The 21,605-nt window shown below is 31.6% G+C and overlaps 2 protein-coding genes across 3 annotated transcripts; one reads left to right on the plus strand and one right to left on the minus strand.

Moving 5' to 3' along the window:
- Positions 1-2,519: 2,519 nt before the first annotated feature.
- On the plus strand, positions 2,520-6,670 carry LOC124941076 (dnaJ homolog subfamily B member 3). Its single transcript, XM_047481342.1, has 4 exons — positions 2,520-2,660; positions 3,413-3,464; positions 5,265-5,332; positions 6,225-6,670. The coding sequence occupies exons 1-4, from the start codon at positions 2,520-2,522 to the stop codon at positions 6,579-6,581; spliced, it is 618 nt and encodes a 205-aa protein (XP_047337298.1). The 3' UTR covers positions 6,582-6,670.
- A 1,044-nt stretch (positions 6,671-7,714) lies between these two features.
- Positions 7,715-12,850, minus strand: LOC124944094 (protein DEHYDRATION-INDUCED 19 homolog 4). Of its 2 annotated transcripts, none has more exons than XM_047484556.1 (5): positions 12,541-12,850; positions 12,231-12,463; positions 9,982-10,059; positions 9,613-9,875; positions 7,715-8,121 (listed from the first exon to the last, which is right to left on the minus strand). In XM_047484556.1, the coding sequence occupies exons 1-5, from the start codon at positions 12,608-12,610 to the stop codon at positions 8,013-8,015; spliced, it is 753 nt and encodes a 250-aa protein (XP_047340512.1). In that variant the 5' UTR covers positions 12,611-12,850; the 3' UTR covers positions 7,715-8,012. The 2 variants fall into 2 exon arrangements, with proteins under 2 accessions (XP_047340512.1, XP_047340513.1); XM_047484557.1 differs by having other exon boundaries at positions 12,231-12,385; positions 12,541-12,846.
- Positions 12,851-21,605: the final 8,755 nt, after the last annotated feature.

Raw genomic sequence — 21,605 nt, forward strand, 5'->3', positions numbered from 1 at the left:
AACTCACCAAAATAAATGCCACAATAATAATGCTTCCAATTTTCCTTACTTCAGTTGCACTTAATTTATTGTTACTTTTTCTTTTTCCCATAAAGACAAACTAATAAAAATGCTGGTAAGAATTTCAAAACAAGATAAAAGAATTATATTCAAAATCTAGTATTTGATGATGAAGATATTGCTGAAGTCTAATCAAACATATCACAAAACTCTTATCAATTTATTAATTAAAATATTTTTATTTCAATAATAAAATCTCTATTTAGCCTTAGAAACGCATGCATGTTGCGTGACCAAAATATCATAATGTTTAGTTTTGTATTCCAAAATAAAAACCCTAATATTCATATATATATTTTTAAATGTTGGGATTTGCTTCTTCTTCAGATTGCGACTAATTTTCGCAGATTAAATACATCGCCCGCAAACGCATTTAACCAATTAATTAGGCGAGCGAAACTTGCCGCATAACGGACTCGAACTCAAGATCTCAGGGAGGCTATGATATCCACCTCGCTAAGCTAAAAAGATGTATCTAATATCCATATGTTAATTGAGGGTGTTTAGACATATATTCAATTTTAAATAAATCTCACATATCATATCATGCTATTTAAACTTGTGATTGATTAAAAAAATCATCAAGTTTGAAAATCTGGAACGATATCCATATGTTGTGAGGGGAATTAATTTTAGGATAATCGAAAATTTAAGTTTTAGAAAACTGATTTTTTTTAGACTAACTCTATAACTTATCATCTCGTCGATTCTGAAAGAGATTGAGATATTTAATAGAAAATATGTCATACGCTTTTTTTTTTTTTTTTTTGAATTTTTAATCAATCTCACGACTAAAGAGTTGTCACATAATTTAAAAAAATTAGGAAATTAAGATAGGTGAGTTTGGCGTTTGATTACGAGTGAGAAAAAAGTTTTTTAGACGCTATATCACGCAACGTCCCGAAAATCTTTACTAATTAATTTTGGCCATTATTTAAATTTTTTAAACTTTACTTTTTAGAATTTTCTATTTTAACATTTTAAGGATAGCATAAGAGAAAAGGCAAGGAAGAATAAGAACAAAGACAAACCTAGAAGCCTAAAAAAGTAATCCACATACAAGGTTTTTTCTAAAGGATCAAGACTAAGAAGACTAAGCACATTATTGATCAATATTTTAGTTGATGTCTAATTTGATTTTTAAGAATTTTGTTGAAGTGATTGATAAATATTGTGGAGGCTCTATTTATATTTTTAATTTTTTTTGTTTATAAAAATTTTGAGTTCAAGAGAACTCATACAAAAAAATCCTAGTCTAAGTTAGGTTAGATTTAATTTTTAGTTAAGTGTTTAATTTTAAAATTTTTATTCTAACATAGGATCAAACAAACCACAAACCTATTTAAGAAGATAAACAAAGCCTCAAAAATAAGCTTAAATCTATAATGCATGAATATAAAACAAAATAAAAAAAATTAGACCGTGGCTAAGCAAAAAAAAAAAAAACAGCCTTTCGATCGCAAATCAAACCGAACTCGGGAGCAGGTCTCTTCTGTCGGTCCTAGGGTACATCGGTCTTCAGCTCTCGGTCCTAGCGCGCTACAACCTTTGGTCGATCCTAGCGTGCAACAACATTCAACCATCGATCCTTGGTCAACAACATCCATCCATCGATCCTTGGTCAACAACATCCATCCTCGGTCGGCAGCCAACAACAACAAGCTTCCCCTCCTCAGTCGACAACAAGCGATGGCTTCCCTCAGGTGCAGGATCTTCGGTTGGATGCCAAGTATCGAGCGTGGAATGTAGCTAGTAGCGGGTGTAGATTCTTTGGTCGCGGTTGAAATCTGGGCGCAATTCACTGGTCGCTGGCTTTAGTATGTGCAGAAGTCCTCGGTCAACAGCGTGCAACAGGTCTCTATCGAGTGCAAATCCTCGGTGGCGTGCAACGGCCTCCAGTCGGTCCTAGGCGAGTAGCAAGTCCGTTTTCTCAGTCCTAGGTGAGCAACAAGTCTCCATCCGGTGTCGAATATAACCCTAAGAGATTAACTATTTGGTTTAGAAAAAAATAAAACCTAAGGGCTATCTATCGGTTTGGATGTGTCGGTTGGATGTGTCGGGAAAGCTAACACGAGTTTCCATCGCTCGGTCGGAAGGAAACCAGCAGCAACGGCTATGGGTGCAGGATCAGCAACATGGTGGAATTCCTCGGTCCCAAATGTTATCTTATGAAAAGCTAAGATTTTTTAATATCCAATATATGTTAATTGAGTGTGCTTACTGCTTAGATCAATATTTAATTTTAAATCTAAAATTTGATGAAAACTAGTAATTTGAAAAACAAAAATATGGTATTCTTGACATTAATAATGGGGTCTACCATTTATGATATCCTCAAACAAACGCAAAACCGCAATTAATTAAACCCCAAGTAAGAAACGATCTATTCTGCTATATATATATATATATATAACATCTTTTTCTCTCTCTCTATAAATATATTTCATATTTTGTTTGCTATGGTGAGAGAAGATGAAGAAGAGAGCAAATGCCGTCTGGTGAAAGAGATCTGCGATATTTCTTCACGCGCCGTCACATGCTTTCATCGTCACCGCCATCTCGGACTCCACCCGTTTATTGACTGGTATCTTGTTCTTCGAGTAAGTTCTTACCCATATCCAGAAACCAACGCAGCATAGGGTTGAGGTGACTCATACTATTTTTTATATTTAAATTTAATATTTATATAAATTTTAATATATAAAGTTATTATTTGAGATTTTTTATTTTATTGGATTAAGATGAAATTAAAAAAAAATGTATAAAAAATTTCATTTTTGATATGGATGATATTTTAAATTGTTAATGTAGAGATAAATATTTTTATTTTTATTTTCATAAAAGTCATGTATATTTGAGACAAATAAAATTATTTTTTATTTTATATATTATATAATTATTAGTTATAAATACATAATTTATTTATTTATAAATTTAAAAGTGTTATAAATTTTTATTTTTATTTTTTTAATATTATTTTTATATTATAGTACATGAGTTTGTATTTGGTATGTTTTTAAGTATTATAAAAGATTAAGTTTTATGTTATAAAATTTTAATAAATTTTATATTAGTTAAGAACAATGATATGATGAGAGAATTTGGAGAATGAAATAGTAGAGTGAATGATGTGACATTTTTAAATTTAATTATTTTCAATTATATTTTTTATTTCATTTTTTAATGTCAATTCCAAAGTTTATCTTCATTTTGTTTTTCAAGTCCACACCTTAAATATAATTTTGGATCCGTTCATGTCCCTATCATTCTTTTTTTATATGTTTTCCAAGTATTTTATTAATATTTTTTTTAATAAAAACTTTTAAAAATAAATAAATTTGGATGAAAATAGGTGGAGGAGAATGCTAAGTTGGATGTGATCAAGAAGCAATATCATAAACTAGGTAATTGCGGAGCTTGTTTTATTTTGGGTTATTGGGTATTTTTGTTGGGTTTTTGAAAAAGATTGTGTTCCATTAAAATAAAAAAAAATGAAAATTTTATTTATGTTTTTTAATTTATTAAATTATTATAATATCTTATTTAAAATTTTAAATTTTAAAATTCATAAAAAAAATATTTTAATTAATTAATTTAGTAATTAAATAATTAAAATAAATTAATTTTAGATTAAAAAAACCATCATCGAAGAACTCCTATAAAAATTTTAAAAAATGCATATTATATTAAAATAAGATTTTTTTTAATAATTTGGTTATGAGTCAAATTTATTTATGTGCATACAAATATTTTATTTATGCAGAATGATAAAATGTGTGAAATTTGAATAAATAAAAACAAAAAAAAATTAATTTTTGGCATGTATGTAATTATATATATATATATTAAATTATTATTAATTATAGTAATTATAAATAATATATATATAAATATATATTAATATTATTAATATTATTAATTTTGTTAAAAAAATTTAAAAACCATAATATTAAAATATTTTATTATTTTATAATATAATAATTAAGTAAAAAGATTAAATATATATTAAAAACAATATTTTATAATAAAAAATTATTTATCTAAAAATACATTTAATTTAAGGGAATTAGAATTAACATTAAAATTCCAATTCTAATTTTTGTAGAATTGATATTAATTTCATTCCATTCATATGATTGATTGGAAAATTATATAATTATAATTTAATTTCAATTTTTATATTGGTAAAAAAAATATATAATACAAATAAATTTAATATATATTATTTATTTTATTAAAATATTAGTTTAACACAACCAATTAATATCTAAAAAAAGACATTTTAACTTTTTAAATTCAAAAACAAAATATAAATATAACCTTTTAACTTTTTAAATTAATATATATATATATATATTAATTAATTCAAAATACTAACTTACTAAATTAAAAAAAATATATATATTTTAACTTATTAAATTATTTTTTTTTATTAATTTTAAACTTTAATAGTATTTTAAATTATAAAATAATAAATTATTTTATTTAAAAAAACATAAAAAAAATATGAAATGATAATTCAAACCTAAAAAGAATGGAGTGAGAACTATAAAATACTCTATATTAATTTTATTAAATTATAATTATAATTCAAATTCTTAATATTAGAGATTTATAAAAGAATTTGAATTGTAACTTTTCTAATTCGAATATTAATTCCAAAACAATTAAATATTTTCATATTAAAAAAATTGTGAGAATTTAAATAAATTAAAAGTGAATTACATTGACATTTTGTGATAAAAGTTAATTTTGTTTTCAAATTTATAGACATAAACAAAATATTTTCAATACATAAATAATTTGATTTTGACAGCTTAACTTAAAGTAATAGATAAATATAGTATTATTCAATATTATTATATAAATATAATATTATTCACAATAAGATATAGGTATAAAAAGAAGAGTCTAATTGACTTTATTGAAACATGTTTTATTAAATTGGCTGAATTGAAATAAATTAAATTTATAATAATGAAAGTATCTTATATAGATAACATTAATATAGGAATAAGACTCTAAATAGAAATAGAATAATAACAATTAACTAAAATAATTTAGACATAATTAGTATTAGTTATTGTGTATTGTATTGTTAATTAAATTTGACTTTGATTTCAATCTTAGATTATTAATGTGAACTAACAACTTTGCACTATTTTGACAATAACTAATATTTAATCATTTTTATTAATTTGCAGCTTTGAGGCTTCATCCCGATAAGAACAAACATCCTCAAGCTGAAGCTGCATTCAAGCTTCTTCACCAGGCAAATTTATAAACATTAATTCATATTTTTAAATTACTTATTTTATATTTAATATAGACCAAAATGACAATTTGAGGCTCCTTCAGGGGAAATTTGAGCAGATGACCCTAAAAACAGGGTGAAATGCGGAAAGTGATGGTAGATAATTTAAATAGCGCTGGTGACCATTTTTACTGTTTTCGGACGAAAATGCCCCAGTTGCGTCATGCAACCTCAGATTGCGTGACGCAATTTTTTATTTTTTTATTTTTCAAAAAATTTTAATTATGAAATTTTTTTCGACGAAAATGCCCCAACTGTGTCACGCAACTCCAGTTGCGTTACGCAATCGCGAGACGGAAAAAAAAATTTGAAAAAAAAAAAATTCTGATTGCGTCACGCAACTGGAGTTGCGTTACACAATGGTACAATTGTCATTAAAAAAAATAGAGTCACCCGCGCTATTTAAATTATACACTCGCACAATTGGTGATTCACCCTATCAGTGGGGTCATCTGCTCAAATTCCCCCTTTCAGGAAGTCATTTGAAATTTTGGATTTTTTCATTTAAATTTTATAATTTTTCAGGAGGTCATTTGAGGCTCTCAAGAGGCTATTTGTTAAAGTTATATAAACGAGATTTTGTTAAACAATTTTAAAACGTCGTTAACATATTATCTACATAATCGTTAACACATTTATAAATAAATAAAAGATTAATGTCGCCAATTTAATTACCAAATTTCATCGAATTAATAGTTTTAATTATCGATTTTCTGAAATTCGATAGTCAAAATCATTATTCTGATAAAATTTGATAGTTAAATTCCATAATATTTATGACCCAAATAAGAAACTCCAATTTGACCATTTCCGCATTTAATATATATAACTCTTATTTGTGCATATGTAGGCTTACATATGTTTGAGCCATGACTTTAGAAGACAAGAATTCAACATGGAGAGGCAGAAGAAGCTCTATGCAAAGTGTTGCTGCTCCATTAATAGATCATCAATAATCTCCATTGCTAACATCAATAATACAACAAGTTCTTCTAAAGATTTATTCGACTTTAGAGCGAAACTATCGGAAGAGATGAGAGTAATCGATAATTGCTTGAAGTCAAGAAGAACACGAGTCTTTAACAAGAACTCGTCTTCTTTACCTGTCTTTAATCCTTCGGATTACCTTCCACATGGCTATCCTCACCATAGATTAAACATTGGAAGGACTTTTCCATTCCAAACAGATCATCAGAGGAGTTCTTGATGAGTCAATTGTTTGTCACCATATATATTATTGGAAACTCTTTTTAAAATTGTTTGTTACTTCAAATAATATATATTTTGTGGATTTGACATTGATCTGTTACTTGATTTCAATTTTCACAAAATATAATATTTCTAATCTCTTATTTGCTTTTAGGTTTGTAACAAATGCATTTTTTTCCTTTCAAATTTCTTATACATAAGCTCCCAATATATTTGAATATTTGAACAAAATTAAAAAAATAATTTCTCTTTATACCAAGTAAACATTAATTCTTTAATACTAATCTAATTATTATGAACATCATTTATTTTATCATATTTATCACATATAAAAACATTAATGGAAAAATATATGATAATGTGTTTCATTTTTCTTTGTACACAATAGTAACAACTCATTCTCCATAAATTTAAATTTTATTAAATCGATTTATTTGAATATAGACATAAATCTTTTCCTAAGAAATCAAACATTTTAGATTCAATTTTAATTAAACAAGTTAAATTTCTTCATATTAATATTCATACAATAATAGTATTTTTGTATAAATCTCCAGTTAAGAGCATCCTATACTACAACTATTCATGCCAGTTTCATTGTAAATTGTGAATTGGATGAGTCGACGAAATCACGGTAAAAATCGTGTTGACTCACATTTCCTTATTCTTCTTGCCCGACGCGTCTTATGAGTCACCCTTGAGTCCCCGCCTCACAGCCACCTCTTGGCAGCGTCGACGGGCTTTTAATTTTGTTATTTTCTTGTTCATTTCAATTTTTTTTTTTTTTCAAAATCATTTGTAGAATTAATATAGGAAAATAATAGATTTAATCCTTCAATAAACAACCTTTTCTATTAACCGGAAAATAATCTGATGATTTTTAGTACAATCAAATAACAAAAATATGAATGGTTCTAAATAGCACTCATGTACAATATAAAGGTGCCATATATATATCATTTCTTTTTTTAAAATATTTTTCCTCACAAAATTCTTTTTATGAAATCATTCCTCAGGCTATAAATAAGTCCATCCAAGAAAGTATTCCTCTATTTTAATTTCCAGTTCAAAGAAGAATCACAAACAGATCCCCACATTTTTTGCTATTTTACAAAACTCACAATACAATGATTAAAAAAACAAAGAAAAAGTGAAATCCAACTTAACATTTTCCAGACAATCTCAATTTCCACTTGATAGTATATAAGAAAACTTGCTTTTCTTCAATTTATTTTAATTTATTAAATAAACATGCAATATACTAGTACTAGTATATAATAGTCTACATTGAAAACTGCATAGAAAGGTTTTCCACTTAAACATATACTGCGCAGATTCATCATTTCCCTCTTCCCCTAAGAACTATTCGCAACAATTCCTTATATATACACAAAGTTGGTAGTTTACATAATACTCTCATCATCACAATTCATAAACTATCATCAAGGAAAGTGGACATCACAAGTCCTTGAATGAACTCGCACCTTCTTGTCATCTCTTCTTGGTCTTTAGCTGACAATGGCGACTGGTGTGAGTTCCTGTCATCAATTACAGAAGCACTGTCATGTGGATGTAATTAAGCTCAACTATACAATTTTGCAGAACAATGTACAAGAAGACATCTAATATTGTAAGACAATTGTTGTGAAGACATAACAACATGTTTGTCAGTTCTTGGATTGACATCAGAAAGGTCTATTTCAAACTTTTTCCTGTCAGATATCCACATTTGAAAACAAAATTACCCAACTAACCCCAATTGGAATCACCTATCAGATACCGAAACATATTAAGTTTACCAAAGGATGTGAAACCGCTTTAGAAGGTGACAGAAATACTACAGAAACATAATCGCATCCCATCCAGAATTTTTGTAACCAGGTGCATGTTTCCAAATGAGGACCAAATGTAGCCACCGGGTTATGGATAAACAGGTCTTAAGCTACAATTTGTTGACATATTCCAAATCTATAATTCGTTGACTATCTATTCATGGCTATGCAAGGTATGTATAGAGGCTCACATGAATTTGTATAATTGGTTACCCAATGGAAGCAAGTTGAAGGCTATAAAAGTATCATGTATTGTGCCTTCATAAAAAATAAAAAGTGGGAAAACTTTGTAATAACCTATGAGAGCACATAGCAGACAGAAGGGGTCTTTTTACTCAAATAAACTGGTTTTCATAACTTACATCAAACAGGGTTATTTGAAATAATCACTTGGTTATTCAAATAACCCTAGATCAAACAAGGTCTTGGTTAAGCTATCAAACTGACCCTACCAAACTATAAGCCAGTTTGTATTATTATGGTACCGGCCTATTTTGGTTACATAAAGTCTCTCAAACAAGCTACTGCACACAATCCAAGGAATCACCCACTTTGCATTTCAGAAAAGAAATTATGCAAAGAATCATAAACACTGCCATAAGCAGTCAACTGTTGCCAATTTCAAATAAAGCCAAAGTAAAAAAATACTTTTGTATAGTATAAAAATTTCCACTTCTATATTTGATTAATATTGCATCTACAAAGGGCATGCCCACAAGGCGAAAATTAACATCCAAAAGACAGTTTATTCTTTATCAACAGCAGTAAACAAGACCACCAAGTAGTATAGGATATGTATCCCCGACATGAATTCATTTCATGCTGCATTTTTTAACGTTGCAAATTATAGGGCTAAAGGCAAAACATAGGTATTTAAATCATTCAAATCATCACCCAAAATAACTAATTACCTTTACTTTAAATTTTTTAAACATTTTTAACATTAAATACAAATGATATTATACTCATTTAGCCTAAATCATCCACTTTTCATGAAACAAGTTTTTTTTCCTACATCAAACAAGCTCAAGTATTTAATCCATGAGTCTATAAAGCAGACTGCAGATAAAACATTCATATGTTGACAAGAGCATCGGAAATCATGACAAGCATAGGGCATATACAACTACGCATCCATCTGGAGAGAAATGAATGATCAAGAGGGATTTATTTGAGAACCAAAATAAATTGCCATACCTTTCCGAAGACTCCTCAACTATGACGCCCTCTGCCAAGCTTCCTTCTATAGAGGATTCAGGTTTTGATGAAGGAGCCTCCTCAACTAGTGGTAGATTATACACAAAAGAGGATAACAGTGGATCAGCTTCCACACTGGATGATGGAAGCATGTTAGATGATCCCATTAAAAGCGATTGAAAGTTTCCATCCCTCATTTCTTTCTTCAAAAAAGAAAGATTTAGAGTGGATCCACCCTTGCGAACTCGCCTCTTGCGCTGAACGTAATGTCAAGTCAAGGTAAACCACAAATGCATGCATATGAAAAATAGGTTTTAACATTTTATTCAGATACTTAATAAAGTGAAGATGTCTTATTAAAAAGGATATCTTTAGAAGACTTGCATGCTGATCAGTAATATGGCCGACCAAATCCATCCCCACTCGCTTTGCACAGACTGGGCATATCTGCATGGAGAAACAATTCCTTTTTGTTAAAGCGCATTTGAAAAATCCTTCTATTGAACAACATATTGCAAGCCACTTTATTAAATAACTATGAAACTTAAACTAGACAGATTTGCACCTGTGGCCTAAACCTTTGGAAGACCTACCCCAATGGAAACACTTATTGTATCTGGATCCGTTTTTAGATAAAGAAACAAAAGTAATTGTGGAATGTGTCTGACTAAGTTCAGTTTTCAAACTTGTTTGTATCTGGAAAAGGATACAGATCCAGAAATAGAAACAACAAGTGTTTCCAAATGGGCACCAACGAGCAATTGCAGTTCTCCCTCAGATGACAGGAGAAACAACATCAATGCATAATTCTCCTTCTATACTCAATATTGTGAAAGGCTATGGCCTTGTTTGGAAATGTGACGAACCAAAATCACCTCTTAGAGAGATTTGTTTTCAGCTAGAGAGATATAGACACAAAACATGTATAATCACTCTTTCTCTAGGGATGATGATTCTTGTTAGAATCCAAAAAACAAAAGATTCCAAATAAAGGTGTAATCAAATAAATTCTTCCCTAGAAAAGGAGTGAGCTATCAAGCGAGGAAATACATCATATTTGATAGAGTTACATATAAAAGAGAGAGAGACCAACCAAATAAAGTTCATCATGTCGAATTTAACACAATATGTGGGTATATATTACTTAATGAATTGATATTATAAAATATGCTAAGATTAAGTCCAATTAAAATGATATTATACCCTTTAAATTCTCAAATGCTTGGGAAATAACTAGTCAAGTGGTAGCAGTTGGAGTAGTCCTCAAAACATATTCTAGGAGGTTCTATTTTTCTAGAACAACCCTCTTGGCATTGGTTTATATTACGCACCAATTTATATTTTGGCTAGCTTTCCTTGGAAAGCTCATGACTAAATACCAAATTAGCATATTCAAGTGCGTTGAGAATGAGTTGTGCTCACTGTGTTGAATGAAAAAAGATATGTTTGATCACAACTTTTCCAATGCTCTTACATTGTATTTATCTAAACTTAAATAAAGTATGATGAAGAAGTCTACTCCTAATGATTGGATTAATGTCATAGAATGCATGATTACGAGTAAAAAGGGAAAAACAATTTTCAACATTATACAAATGTTTGTTTGTCGTTTGTGTTTAAGAAATCTAGAAGGAGAGAAATGCAAGAGCTTTTGGTTCCAAACCTAGAAACGAGGAAGAAATTTGGAAGGAGATTCAAGAATGTGCAATTACTCAAAGTGGAATATGGAACAAAATTGCTAACTTCAATTGAAATTTCTTACTTTGCATGGAATGGTATCGATACTACAAAAATGTTGCTTGACCAACTTTGTAGCATGAGTTTCATTTCTAGTTTTTTTCTCTTTATTTGAGAAATGTAACTAGTAATGCTTCGATTTTTTGTGTTCACAATATTTGTACAAGGTTGATCCTTTTCTTGGAAAAAAGAAGGTGAAATTCAACTCTTTAAAGTTTTAGGGCTAAATAAGATGTCTAACATATTAGGATAAGGCATTATACTAAATAATCCGTTAAAGTTTAATCTTGTTTATTAAATGCGCTAAGTGTTTCACCAGCTCAACAACCTGTTATAATAGATTGTGTTGGTGCATATGTAGACAATATAAATACAATGTAAGGCCACTAAGAATGATATCAATGAATATATGAATGAAGAATTCAGTCTCAGCCCTCTCATCTTTTTATTCAATCAGTCACTTATCTCTATCTTCTAATTCTATTCCATTTCTATTACAAACCATACCCTACAAATCGTACTAGTATAGACCATATATGTGAGATACCAAGTGCCTAATTATTATTTGTAATGAGCAAATAATAGTTAGATAGTAAACAATATAAATAGTTATTTTGTTAGGAAAATCCAAAGGGATTATTCATAACAGCTTGAAAGACTAACTGGAAAGATGAAAATAAAATCATCTTTACTATGGATCTAGGTACAAGAGAATGTTAGATTTATCTTGATGGTCATGTATGATTCTTAGTCAAGAACTTCCTCTTAACACATTGTATTTCTTTTCGATTCAATCTGGTAAATGGAATAATGACCTGTTCTATCTATACACTAGTCCTTGTTCAATCAATTCCTACAGTTGAAACAAGAAAAGCATTTACCCCTCTCTTTACTTCACTCGCATGCTCCTCATCCATATGACAGCATAGACCGATGACATCGAAATCCTCAGCACAGAAAGGGCAGAGAAACTCTGGTCTCAACTCCTCTTCGACAAGAATTTCTTCTCCTCCTCCTCCTCCTCCATGATACAGATCTGCATACACATCAATTTCCGTCTGATCAATGCCAAGATAGGGTAATAAAGCCTCAAATGCATCAGGGTTCTTGTAACCTTCAATCTCAATTAAGAATTCTTATAACCCGATTTAGAAGAAAAATAAAGGGAGAAAACAAAAAAGTTTGACCAACCAGATGGCAAATGATAACGCCTGGAAGCAGCAGCGGCAGAGGAACGAAGAGACCATGGATTGAAGTCCATTTGCGAATTGCGAGTGCGATTGGAGAGAAGGTGGAGAATTTGGGATATGGGCAAAGTAAATATTGGGTAAAGTGAAAAGAAAAGAAAAGAAAAGAAAAGAAACAACTAGTTGAGAAGGAGGGTCGTATAAATAATTGATAATATGAACGAGGAAGACACTAACCCTAAGGAAAATACCATGAAAAAGTTGGTACCGAAAGTTCGCAGAAATTAGGAGAGAGAGAGAAGAGAGAGATGTCTTCACTCTCCACCAAACTACACGGCATCGCTGTCAAAGTGACTCATGACTATGAGTTTCTTACTTTTTCGACTGTACGGTATTTCGTTAATTTTAAATTATTCAATTACTTTTTTTTATAAATATTTTGGCAACAAAATTATAAAGAAAACAAAGCTTGTTTGCCATATAGGGAAATTTGACTAAATGACTTTGAAAATTACTTTAATTTCGTAAGTGATCAGCGCATGAAATTTATTGTGCAAATGACCATTTGATAATTTTTTGACAAAATTATCCCCGTCGCGTTACGTGACGGGCACAATCGTCTCGCGATGAAACAGTCTTTGAAAAGTCCAGAATACATTTACTATTTAATATAATTTCGCAATTTTTTTTCCATTTTTCTCTTCTCTTCATTCTCTCTCTTCCCGCTCTTCTCCTCCTTCTCTTTAAACGAAAACCTAAACGACAATCTTCAACGGACAACCACAACGAACGACGAACGACGACGACACAACCATGAGCACGAGCGCGATGGTGGCAATTGGTACTCTTCTTCATCGATCATTGTTTGTTGTTTGTTTAATTTGTTAAAAATGGTATGGTCGCGTCTCGTGACGGGAACGATCGTCTCGCGACGGGCACGATTGTCTCGCGACAACACAATCTTTAATGAATAATTGCATGACTTCAATTGTATGAGATCGTCTCACGACAACTCCTCATTCTAATAGTATTATTTATCCATTCGTGTTTTCAATTGCAGCTGAAGTATTCGTTTTGTATAATAGAGAGTGGAAATTTGTTGATGGTACAATGTCTTTTCATGCAAGTTCAATAAAAACTTTAGATTTACCCCAAAATACTATATTTGCTGAATTAGTTGATTTCATCTATGATACACTTAACCTGCAAAAATCTACACATGATTTAGTATTTTAAGTCAAGTATAATGTTCCGGGTATGCTAAATTCTCCCCTCTTGTTATTGATCAAGATAAGGATGTGAACACATATTTATCACGGTTGATTTCGGGTCGCACTGTGTCACCATTGTGTGTCTCTGTAGTAGAGAAGTCACCATTTACTCAAGAAAAAGATAACACTACTTACATAACCAACTTAAGAAAGTATACTACCACTTACACAAAAAAGTATACCAGGAGTTGTTCCTGATATATTTCAGCATGATGTCTTTGAAAGTCAAAATGAAGCAGGAGGAGAAAACTTTTTGCATCATTATGAGGACTTGCTTACTACTACTAGTGCCGCACCAGCAATTGCACCCACGCCTCGGCGATCATCAATACCTACACCATATACTCCAAGAGCTTCATTTTCATCGACAGACCGATCATCAAAACCTACACCATTTACTGTAAGAGCATCATTTCCATTGATAGACCGATCAATACCTACGACATACCCATCATCAATATTGATAGACCGCTCATTTGGGATGACATTAGTAGTGAAACCGTATTGAAAGTTAGTGCATTGTTTGCTAATAAAAAATAACTTCAACTGAGGTTATATAAATATGTGATGACTAATCATTTTGAATTCAAGGTGGAGAAGTCAAGAAAACATCTTTGGTATGTGAAATGTGTGGATGAGAAATGCAAGTGGAGATTACGTGTTGTGAAAGGTAAATTATCTGAGATGTTTGAGATTCGAAAATTCGACCAACACACTAATGCTCAGATTTGTCGAGGCCAGAGAAAATAATGCAAACACCAAAATGGGTTATTAGGCAGTGCACGAAGAGTAAGTACATAGACCATCACCATGACTACTTGCCTAAAAAATAATTGAAGACATGCAGACAATTTATGTGATACATTTGAGTTATAATAAGGCTTGGAGGTCAATGGAAAAGGCTTTAATGATGGTGCGAGGACCAGTAAAGGATTCATATGAAAAATTACCATAATACCTTTACATATTGGAGAAGAATAATTCAGGTACTATAACAGACATCTAGATATACGAGCTCGACCACTTCAGGTATATGTTCATGTCCCTAGGTCTCTCAATTAGGGGTTTCAAAGCCTCATGCCGTCATGTATTGTGCGTTGATGCTAGCTTCCTTAAGCACAAGGTGGGAGGTCAACTATTGGTAGCTATATCATTGGATGCAAATGAGCAACTATATCCTGTTGCATTCGGCGTTGTTGATTAAGAGAATAATAACTTATGAACTTATTTCATTCAAAAACCGAGAGATACAATTTGATTAGTTGATGATCTCGTCTACGTATCCGATAGACACCCAAGAATCGCCAATGCCTTGTGTGCAGTTTTTACAGAAGTAGACTACGATGCGTGCACATATCACATAAAGATGAATATTATGGCCAAAGTCAAAACTGATAACTGTCACGCAGAGTTTGACTTGGATTCTCGTGCGTACACAGTCTCCAATTTTAATCGGTATTTTGATATGAACAGGGTTAAGGATCAAATGATTGCTTCCTATTTGGAAGAAATTGGGTTCCAAAGATGGAGTAGAGCGTTTTTCCCGGTAAACGATGCAATCAACTCACAAACAATTATGTTGAGAGCTTTAATAGTCAGAGCAAGAATGCTAGAAAATATCCCATTTCAATAATAACTAACTATTTAAGATTCACAATACAACATTGATTTCATGATAGAAGAGAAAAAGCGTCCAACCACCAAGAACATTTATCTCCAACTTATGAAAAGTTATTACGTGAGGATTCGAGAAGGCCATATTCTATAACGTCTCCCCGCTTAACCGATTCGAGTTTTATGTGCATGATAGTGAGTCCCGTTTTAAAGTCAATTTGAAAGATAGGACTTGCACTTATAGGGTATTTAGTATCCGATATTCCTTGTACGCATGCCCTGATTGCTGCCCATCACCAGAATTTAGTGTCTTATGACTTCTACTCAAGGTATTATTCAACTCACATGTTCAATCTATCTAAACAATTGTTTAATCGTTGTATTTTCCTTACTCACATGTATTACTCAACTAAATCTTGGTTGAATGCATATGTAGAGACATGTTATCCTGTTTTTGATGAAGACGATTGGGATATTTCCGAAATTTTAAAACAATGTGTGTGCCTAAAACCATTTGTTAAGGTTAAGAAAGGCAGCCACAAACAAAGTGTATGTCATCCCAAAGTGAGGTCCATAATGTCCTGAGACGATGAAACTCATGTGCTGGTCTAAGACATAACAGGGAAACATGCAAAGTAGTGATGCTTGCACCATCTACTGCAAAAGCATCATCATCTCAATAACATGAGTTATCATCTCAATAGTATGAGCCTTTAACTTGAACTTGTTTTAGATCTTATTTTGATAGTGTCTTATTTGGTGGTTTGAGATTAGGATAAAATGAACTAGTGTATGTTATGGTTGATTGAGATAAAATGAACTAATATTAAGATGATCAATGCATGTCCATTATGTTATGTTTGGTTGATTATTAAATTACTTTTTTTCTGATTTATTTTTTAGTTTTAAAATGTATTGGATAAATGTGTTGAAAATAAATATTCAATCTATCAAATGAAAATAACTGAATTTTAAATACTTAATATATATATATATTATATTATACAAGTTGTTTTTGATAAAATATGAAACTAATAAGTATTTAAACATTATTTTATTCCATATTATTTATTTAATTATAAGTGTCAAAAGTTATTTTTTACCTGTTTATATTGTTGTATAGAGATAAGTCATGTATAATTTATCAAATTAAATGTTTTTTTACATGATTTAATTCTCAAAATCTGTAATCATATTTTTTTATCTTATAAATTGTAAAGAGATGGTTAACACAAACTTTGTATTAGATTAAGTTAAAGAAAGAAAAATGGGGAAAATCATTAAAGAAGAATTCTTTAAATAAGTTGAAATATGAAAAACGATTTAATTGATTAAAATGAACTTAGGATAATTAAAATCAATACGGCATAGTTTTAATGATGTGTTGATAAATGAATAAAACTATGTTCTGCAAATGTTTAATGCGCAGGTAGAGCTGAAGAGACGCTAATAACATAGTTGATGTCAGTAGAGCTGAAGAAGCTTTGGTAGTAGGGTTGCCAACAACAAAGTTGACTTCAGCACGCTAACAGCAGACTTGCTTCAACAACAGGGTTGAAGAAGCGCTGACAGCAGACATGCCTCAACAATAGTGTTGAAGAAGCGCTAGCAGCAACCTTGCTCCAACAGAAGAGTTGAAGAAGCGCTAGTAGCAGCCTTGTTCCAACAATAGTGTTGAAGAAGCGCTACCAGCAGCCTTGCCTCAACAGCAGTTTGAAGAAGTGCTGACAAAAGGCTTGTTTAAGCAACAAGATGAAGAAGCGCTAACAACAGCCTTACACTAACAGCAGGCTAAAGAAGCTCTGACACCAGTCTTGCTCCTTCAGCACATCAGTGTTGTGCTTACAACTAAGTAGCCAACATCAGTGTTGCGCCAACAACAATATTGCGCCAACAGCTGTGTTCGCTAGCAGCAAATTGCTACATTAGCTTAATACGCCAAAATATACAACTGCCACGTACACAATTATTCCACTAGCCCACGTAGTACTATCTAGTACACCACATTCTAATGAATATTCTGTGCACTACTATCCAGTACATCACGTTCTACCGAATATTCCGCGCACTACAATCCCGTACTCCACGCACCAATGAATATTATTCTTATATGTACTATCCTGTACACCTGGTGTACAACCATAAAAAAAAACTGACACATCTATGAAATAGATTCGACCATTTCCATGCAACAAATATAAAAAGGGCATCAAAGGACAACGATGACTCTCTTGATTCTCTGGCTTTTCTGTGACTCATTCTTGCTATTAGCAAAATCTTTGTTCAAGCGATTATGTAAATTACTACATTAAGCTGAGAGAAAATTTATTGTACTACCTGCTAGTATTTTCAGTGTTGTAAGTTGAACATAACGTTATCTGTTGTTAAGACATGTGTTCTGATTGGGTTTGTGTAAAGGCTATACAAATCAAAGTCTTCTAGTAGAATCCTTCTGGAAATAGAAGAAGGGGTGACGTAAGAGTTTTATCTCTAAACATCCATAAAATCTTGTGTTGTTACTGTACTGCTTTATTCAGCCTTTATCTACCAGTTTAAATCTAGCAAGCACTTTCAGTACTTGAATCAGTTCAAGAACTTTCTACGATTTATCAAAGAATCGAAACCGATTTTCAATCTCTAACAGGATTACAATCGCATTGAAAGTGAAAATTAGCACAACAATATTCAACCCCCCTTTTATTGTTGTCACCGATCTTGATAAGTGGTATTAGAGAGAGTTTTTCTATTCTCTAGAAACTGTAGATATCTAAATCATGTCTCTCCTAAATAAAATCCCAATGTTCTCAAAGGAAGATTATGATGATTGGAAGATCAAAATGCAAGCTCACTTGACGTCTCAAGATGATGATATATGGTATGTCATCACAGACGGTCCCATAAAGATTCTGAAGGTCAACATAGCCACAACTACAATTGAGGGTGCTCCTGAGATGAAGAAGAAGCCCATATATGAGTGGACTTCTGAAGACAAGAGGAAGGTCAACCTCGACAACGTGGCCAAAGACATTCTCTACAAAACTCTTGACAAGAACATATTCAGCAAGATCAAGTCATGTTCCACTGCCAAAAAGATTTAGGAGAAGCTGATTCAACTCTGTGAAGGCAACGACCAAATAAAAGAAAACAAGATGATGGCTGCCACACAGAAGTTTGATAGTATCAAGATGCGTCCTAGAGAGACAATAACTGAATTCGATGAAAGATTCAGCAGCATTGTCATTGAACTCTCAACTTTGGGAAAGACATATAGAAATAGAGAGGTTGTTATCAAAGTGATGAGAGCTTTGTCTAGAGAATGGAACATCAAGACGATGACCATGAGGGAATCAAAAGACCTCAACAAGATTGAGCTGTTCGCCGATCTGAAAGCCTATGAGTTTAAAATAAACTCAAGGAATAAAGACGAGCCATCCACATCCATCACAACGAAAGCACTAGTGACTAATGAAGAGCCACCTGCTTCGACTTCCACGAAGTCTACTAAACAAATCAGCAACAATACAATGTCACTCTTCGACAAGAAGTTTGGCAAATTCATGAAGAAAAATCATTCTAACTCTAATTCAAACAGAAATAATTATAAGAATGATTCCAATGCTAACATAAAATGCTTTAATTATGACAAACCAAGTCACTTCAAGGCTGATTGCAGAAAGCCAAAAAGGGATGACAAGAAGTCATTTGATAGGAGGAACAAGAAGGAACAAAAAACTCTGTTAGTTGAAGAAAGCAAAAGCAAATGGGCTGAAAGAAATAGATGATTTAACTACTGCACTCAATGACATGGTCATTGAGTATAAGAAACTGTCAGACTCTTTTAATGAAATAAATTTGAAAAACAAATATGATAGTACGAGCTTTTCAACTCAAAACACTAAACCAGAAGTTTTGAAAAAAAAATGAGCTCTTAGCTCAAAATGAGAAGCTCAAAGAAATAATTCAAACTCTTTTTACTAAAAACCAAAGATTAAAATTTGTGATTAGTTCTTGGGTGAAATCTGGGAATGTTGTTGAGCAGCTGATTGAGCAACAAAGGCCTGCCGGATACAAATTTGGTATGGGATTTGTAAGGGTAACCCAACTGAGTCCAGCAAAAAGTTGAACCCAGTAAAAGACGAGCTTAAACCCATAAACTTTATCAAGGGAAATTTAACTTAAATTGGAACTAATCACAACTGTGATGACTTGACTTCAAAAGATGAAATTAAATACGTTAAGCCAACTGACCAAAAGTTAAGTTGGCTTAAGCCCAAATGAGGGTAGTCAGCTGGTCTGGTAAATAAAAACTTGACAGAAAGTCAAGAAGTTTTCATCAAAAATCATTTTCTAAAGTCAAGAAATCATCAACAAGCATAAAGACATCTGTCGAGTCTAAAAGATATGCACTGTTAACAACACAAAATGGGAGATCCATAATAATAACTCAAATATGGATCCCAAAGGGACTGATTAACCATGGACCCAAATGAATATGAGTAACAAAGTTGTAAATGTATATATGTGTAGGTAAATTAGGACAGTAGCCTGGAAGACTTTGTTTCGTATCTGGACTGCGGCTGCTCTAGGCACATGACAGACAACAACCGGATGCTGATAGAAACAACAAAATGCACAGGACCAAAGATCACCTTTGGTAATAACAACAAAGGTAAAACCGTGGGTAAGAATAAGATTCTCCACTGTAACCTTACTATTAATAACGTGGTATTAGTAAAAAATCTATGTTATAACTTGATTAGTATTAGTCAAATGTTTGATAATGGGTACACTATAGATGTTCAAAAACATGCATATCTTATTAAAGATCAGTAGGGAAACACTCTACTCACATGAAGTAGAATAGGAAATTCATATAAGATGAACTGAAAGAATAAAATGTCTGATTCTGTATGCATGATTGCTAAAAATGATCAAAACTGGTTGTGGCTTAAAAGACTAAATCACCTAAATTTTAAAATAATTAACATCATCTGCTCAAAAGATCTTGTAACTGACATTCCAAAACTTAAATTTTCTAAAGATAAGGTCTATCCTTCTCGTCAAATGGGCAAACATGTCAGATCAACTTTTAAAAATAAAGAGAATATCCAATCCGACAGGTGTCTGGAATTATTGCACATGGATCTGTTTGATCAAATTCCAGTAACTAGTTTAGGAGGAATGAGATATACCCTGGTTATAATTAATGATTACTCTAGATTTACTTGGGTAGTATTTTTAGTATCTAAGGATAAAACTCCTAAAAATTTAATTAAAATCCTTAGAAGATTATAAAATGAAAAACACCTTATGAATTATTCTATGGCAAAGTTCCTAAAATATTATATTTTAGGATATTTGCCTGTAAGTGTTTTATTCATAACAATGGCTAAACTCATTTGACTACTTTTGATGCGAAGACAGATGTTGACATAATGTTAGGTTATTCTTTAGTTAGCAAAACATATCGACTTTTCAATAAACAAACTCTAATTGTTGAAGAATCTACTCATGTTGTATTTGATGAATCTCTTGAAAATAACTCTAATGAATTTATTGAAGTCTCTAACATATTGAAAGCTGCTACTCTCCAATCTGATAGTGATGATGAAGTTCAGATCAACATAAATAACTCGTCTAATCAGCTAGCTGACCCGGTTGATGTTTAACTAGACAGCCAGACTGAAAGTCAGCAGGCGACTGACAGTTTAGATGTTGCTAAAACAGCTGACCAGACAGTTGACCCTTTGGGATCGAACTTCAAATGGAACATAAACCACCCACCTGAATTATTTAATCATAGGTAACCCATCTTCAACTCTTAGGACCAACAACCAACTAATGGATGAATTTACAAACTCTGCTTTTATTTCTTAAATCAAACCTAAGAAATTAGATGAAGTATTGCTTGATCCATATTGGATCAATGCAATGCATTAAGAAATAAATTAATTTAAAAAAAACCAAAGTTTGACATCTAATTCCAAGTCTAGATGATCAATTTGTCATTGGAACTAGATGAGTTTTTAGAAACAAACTAAAGGAAGATGGTTTAGTTATAAGAAACAAAGATAGGCTAGTAACTCAAGGGACATGAGGAAGGAATTGACTTTGAGGAATCAATTGCCCCTGTATCTAGACTTGAAGCTACTAGAATCTTCTTAGCTTATGCTGCTTTCAAAAA

This window comes from Impatiens glandulifera, chromosome 6 (assembly GCF_907164915.1).
Source record: "Impatiens glandulifera chromosome 6, dImpGla2.1, whole genome shotgun sequence".
Classification (NCBI taxonomy): Eukaryota; Viridiplantae; Streptophyta; class Magnoliopsida; order Ericales; family Balsaminaceae; genus Impatiens; species Impatiens glandulifera.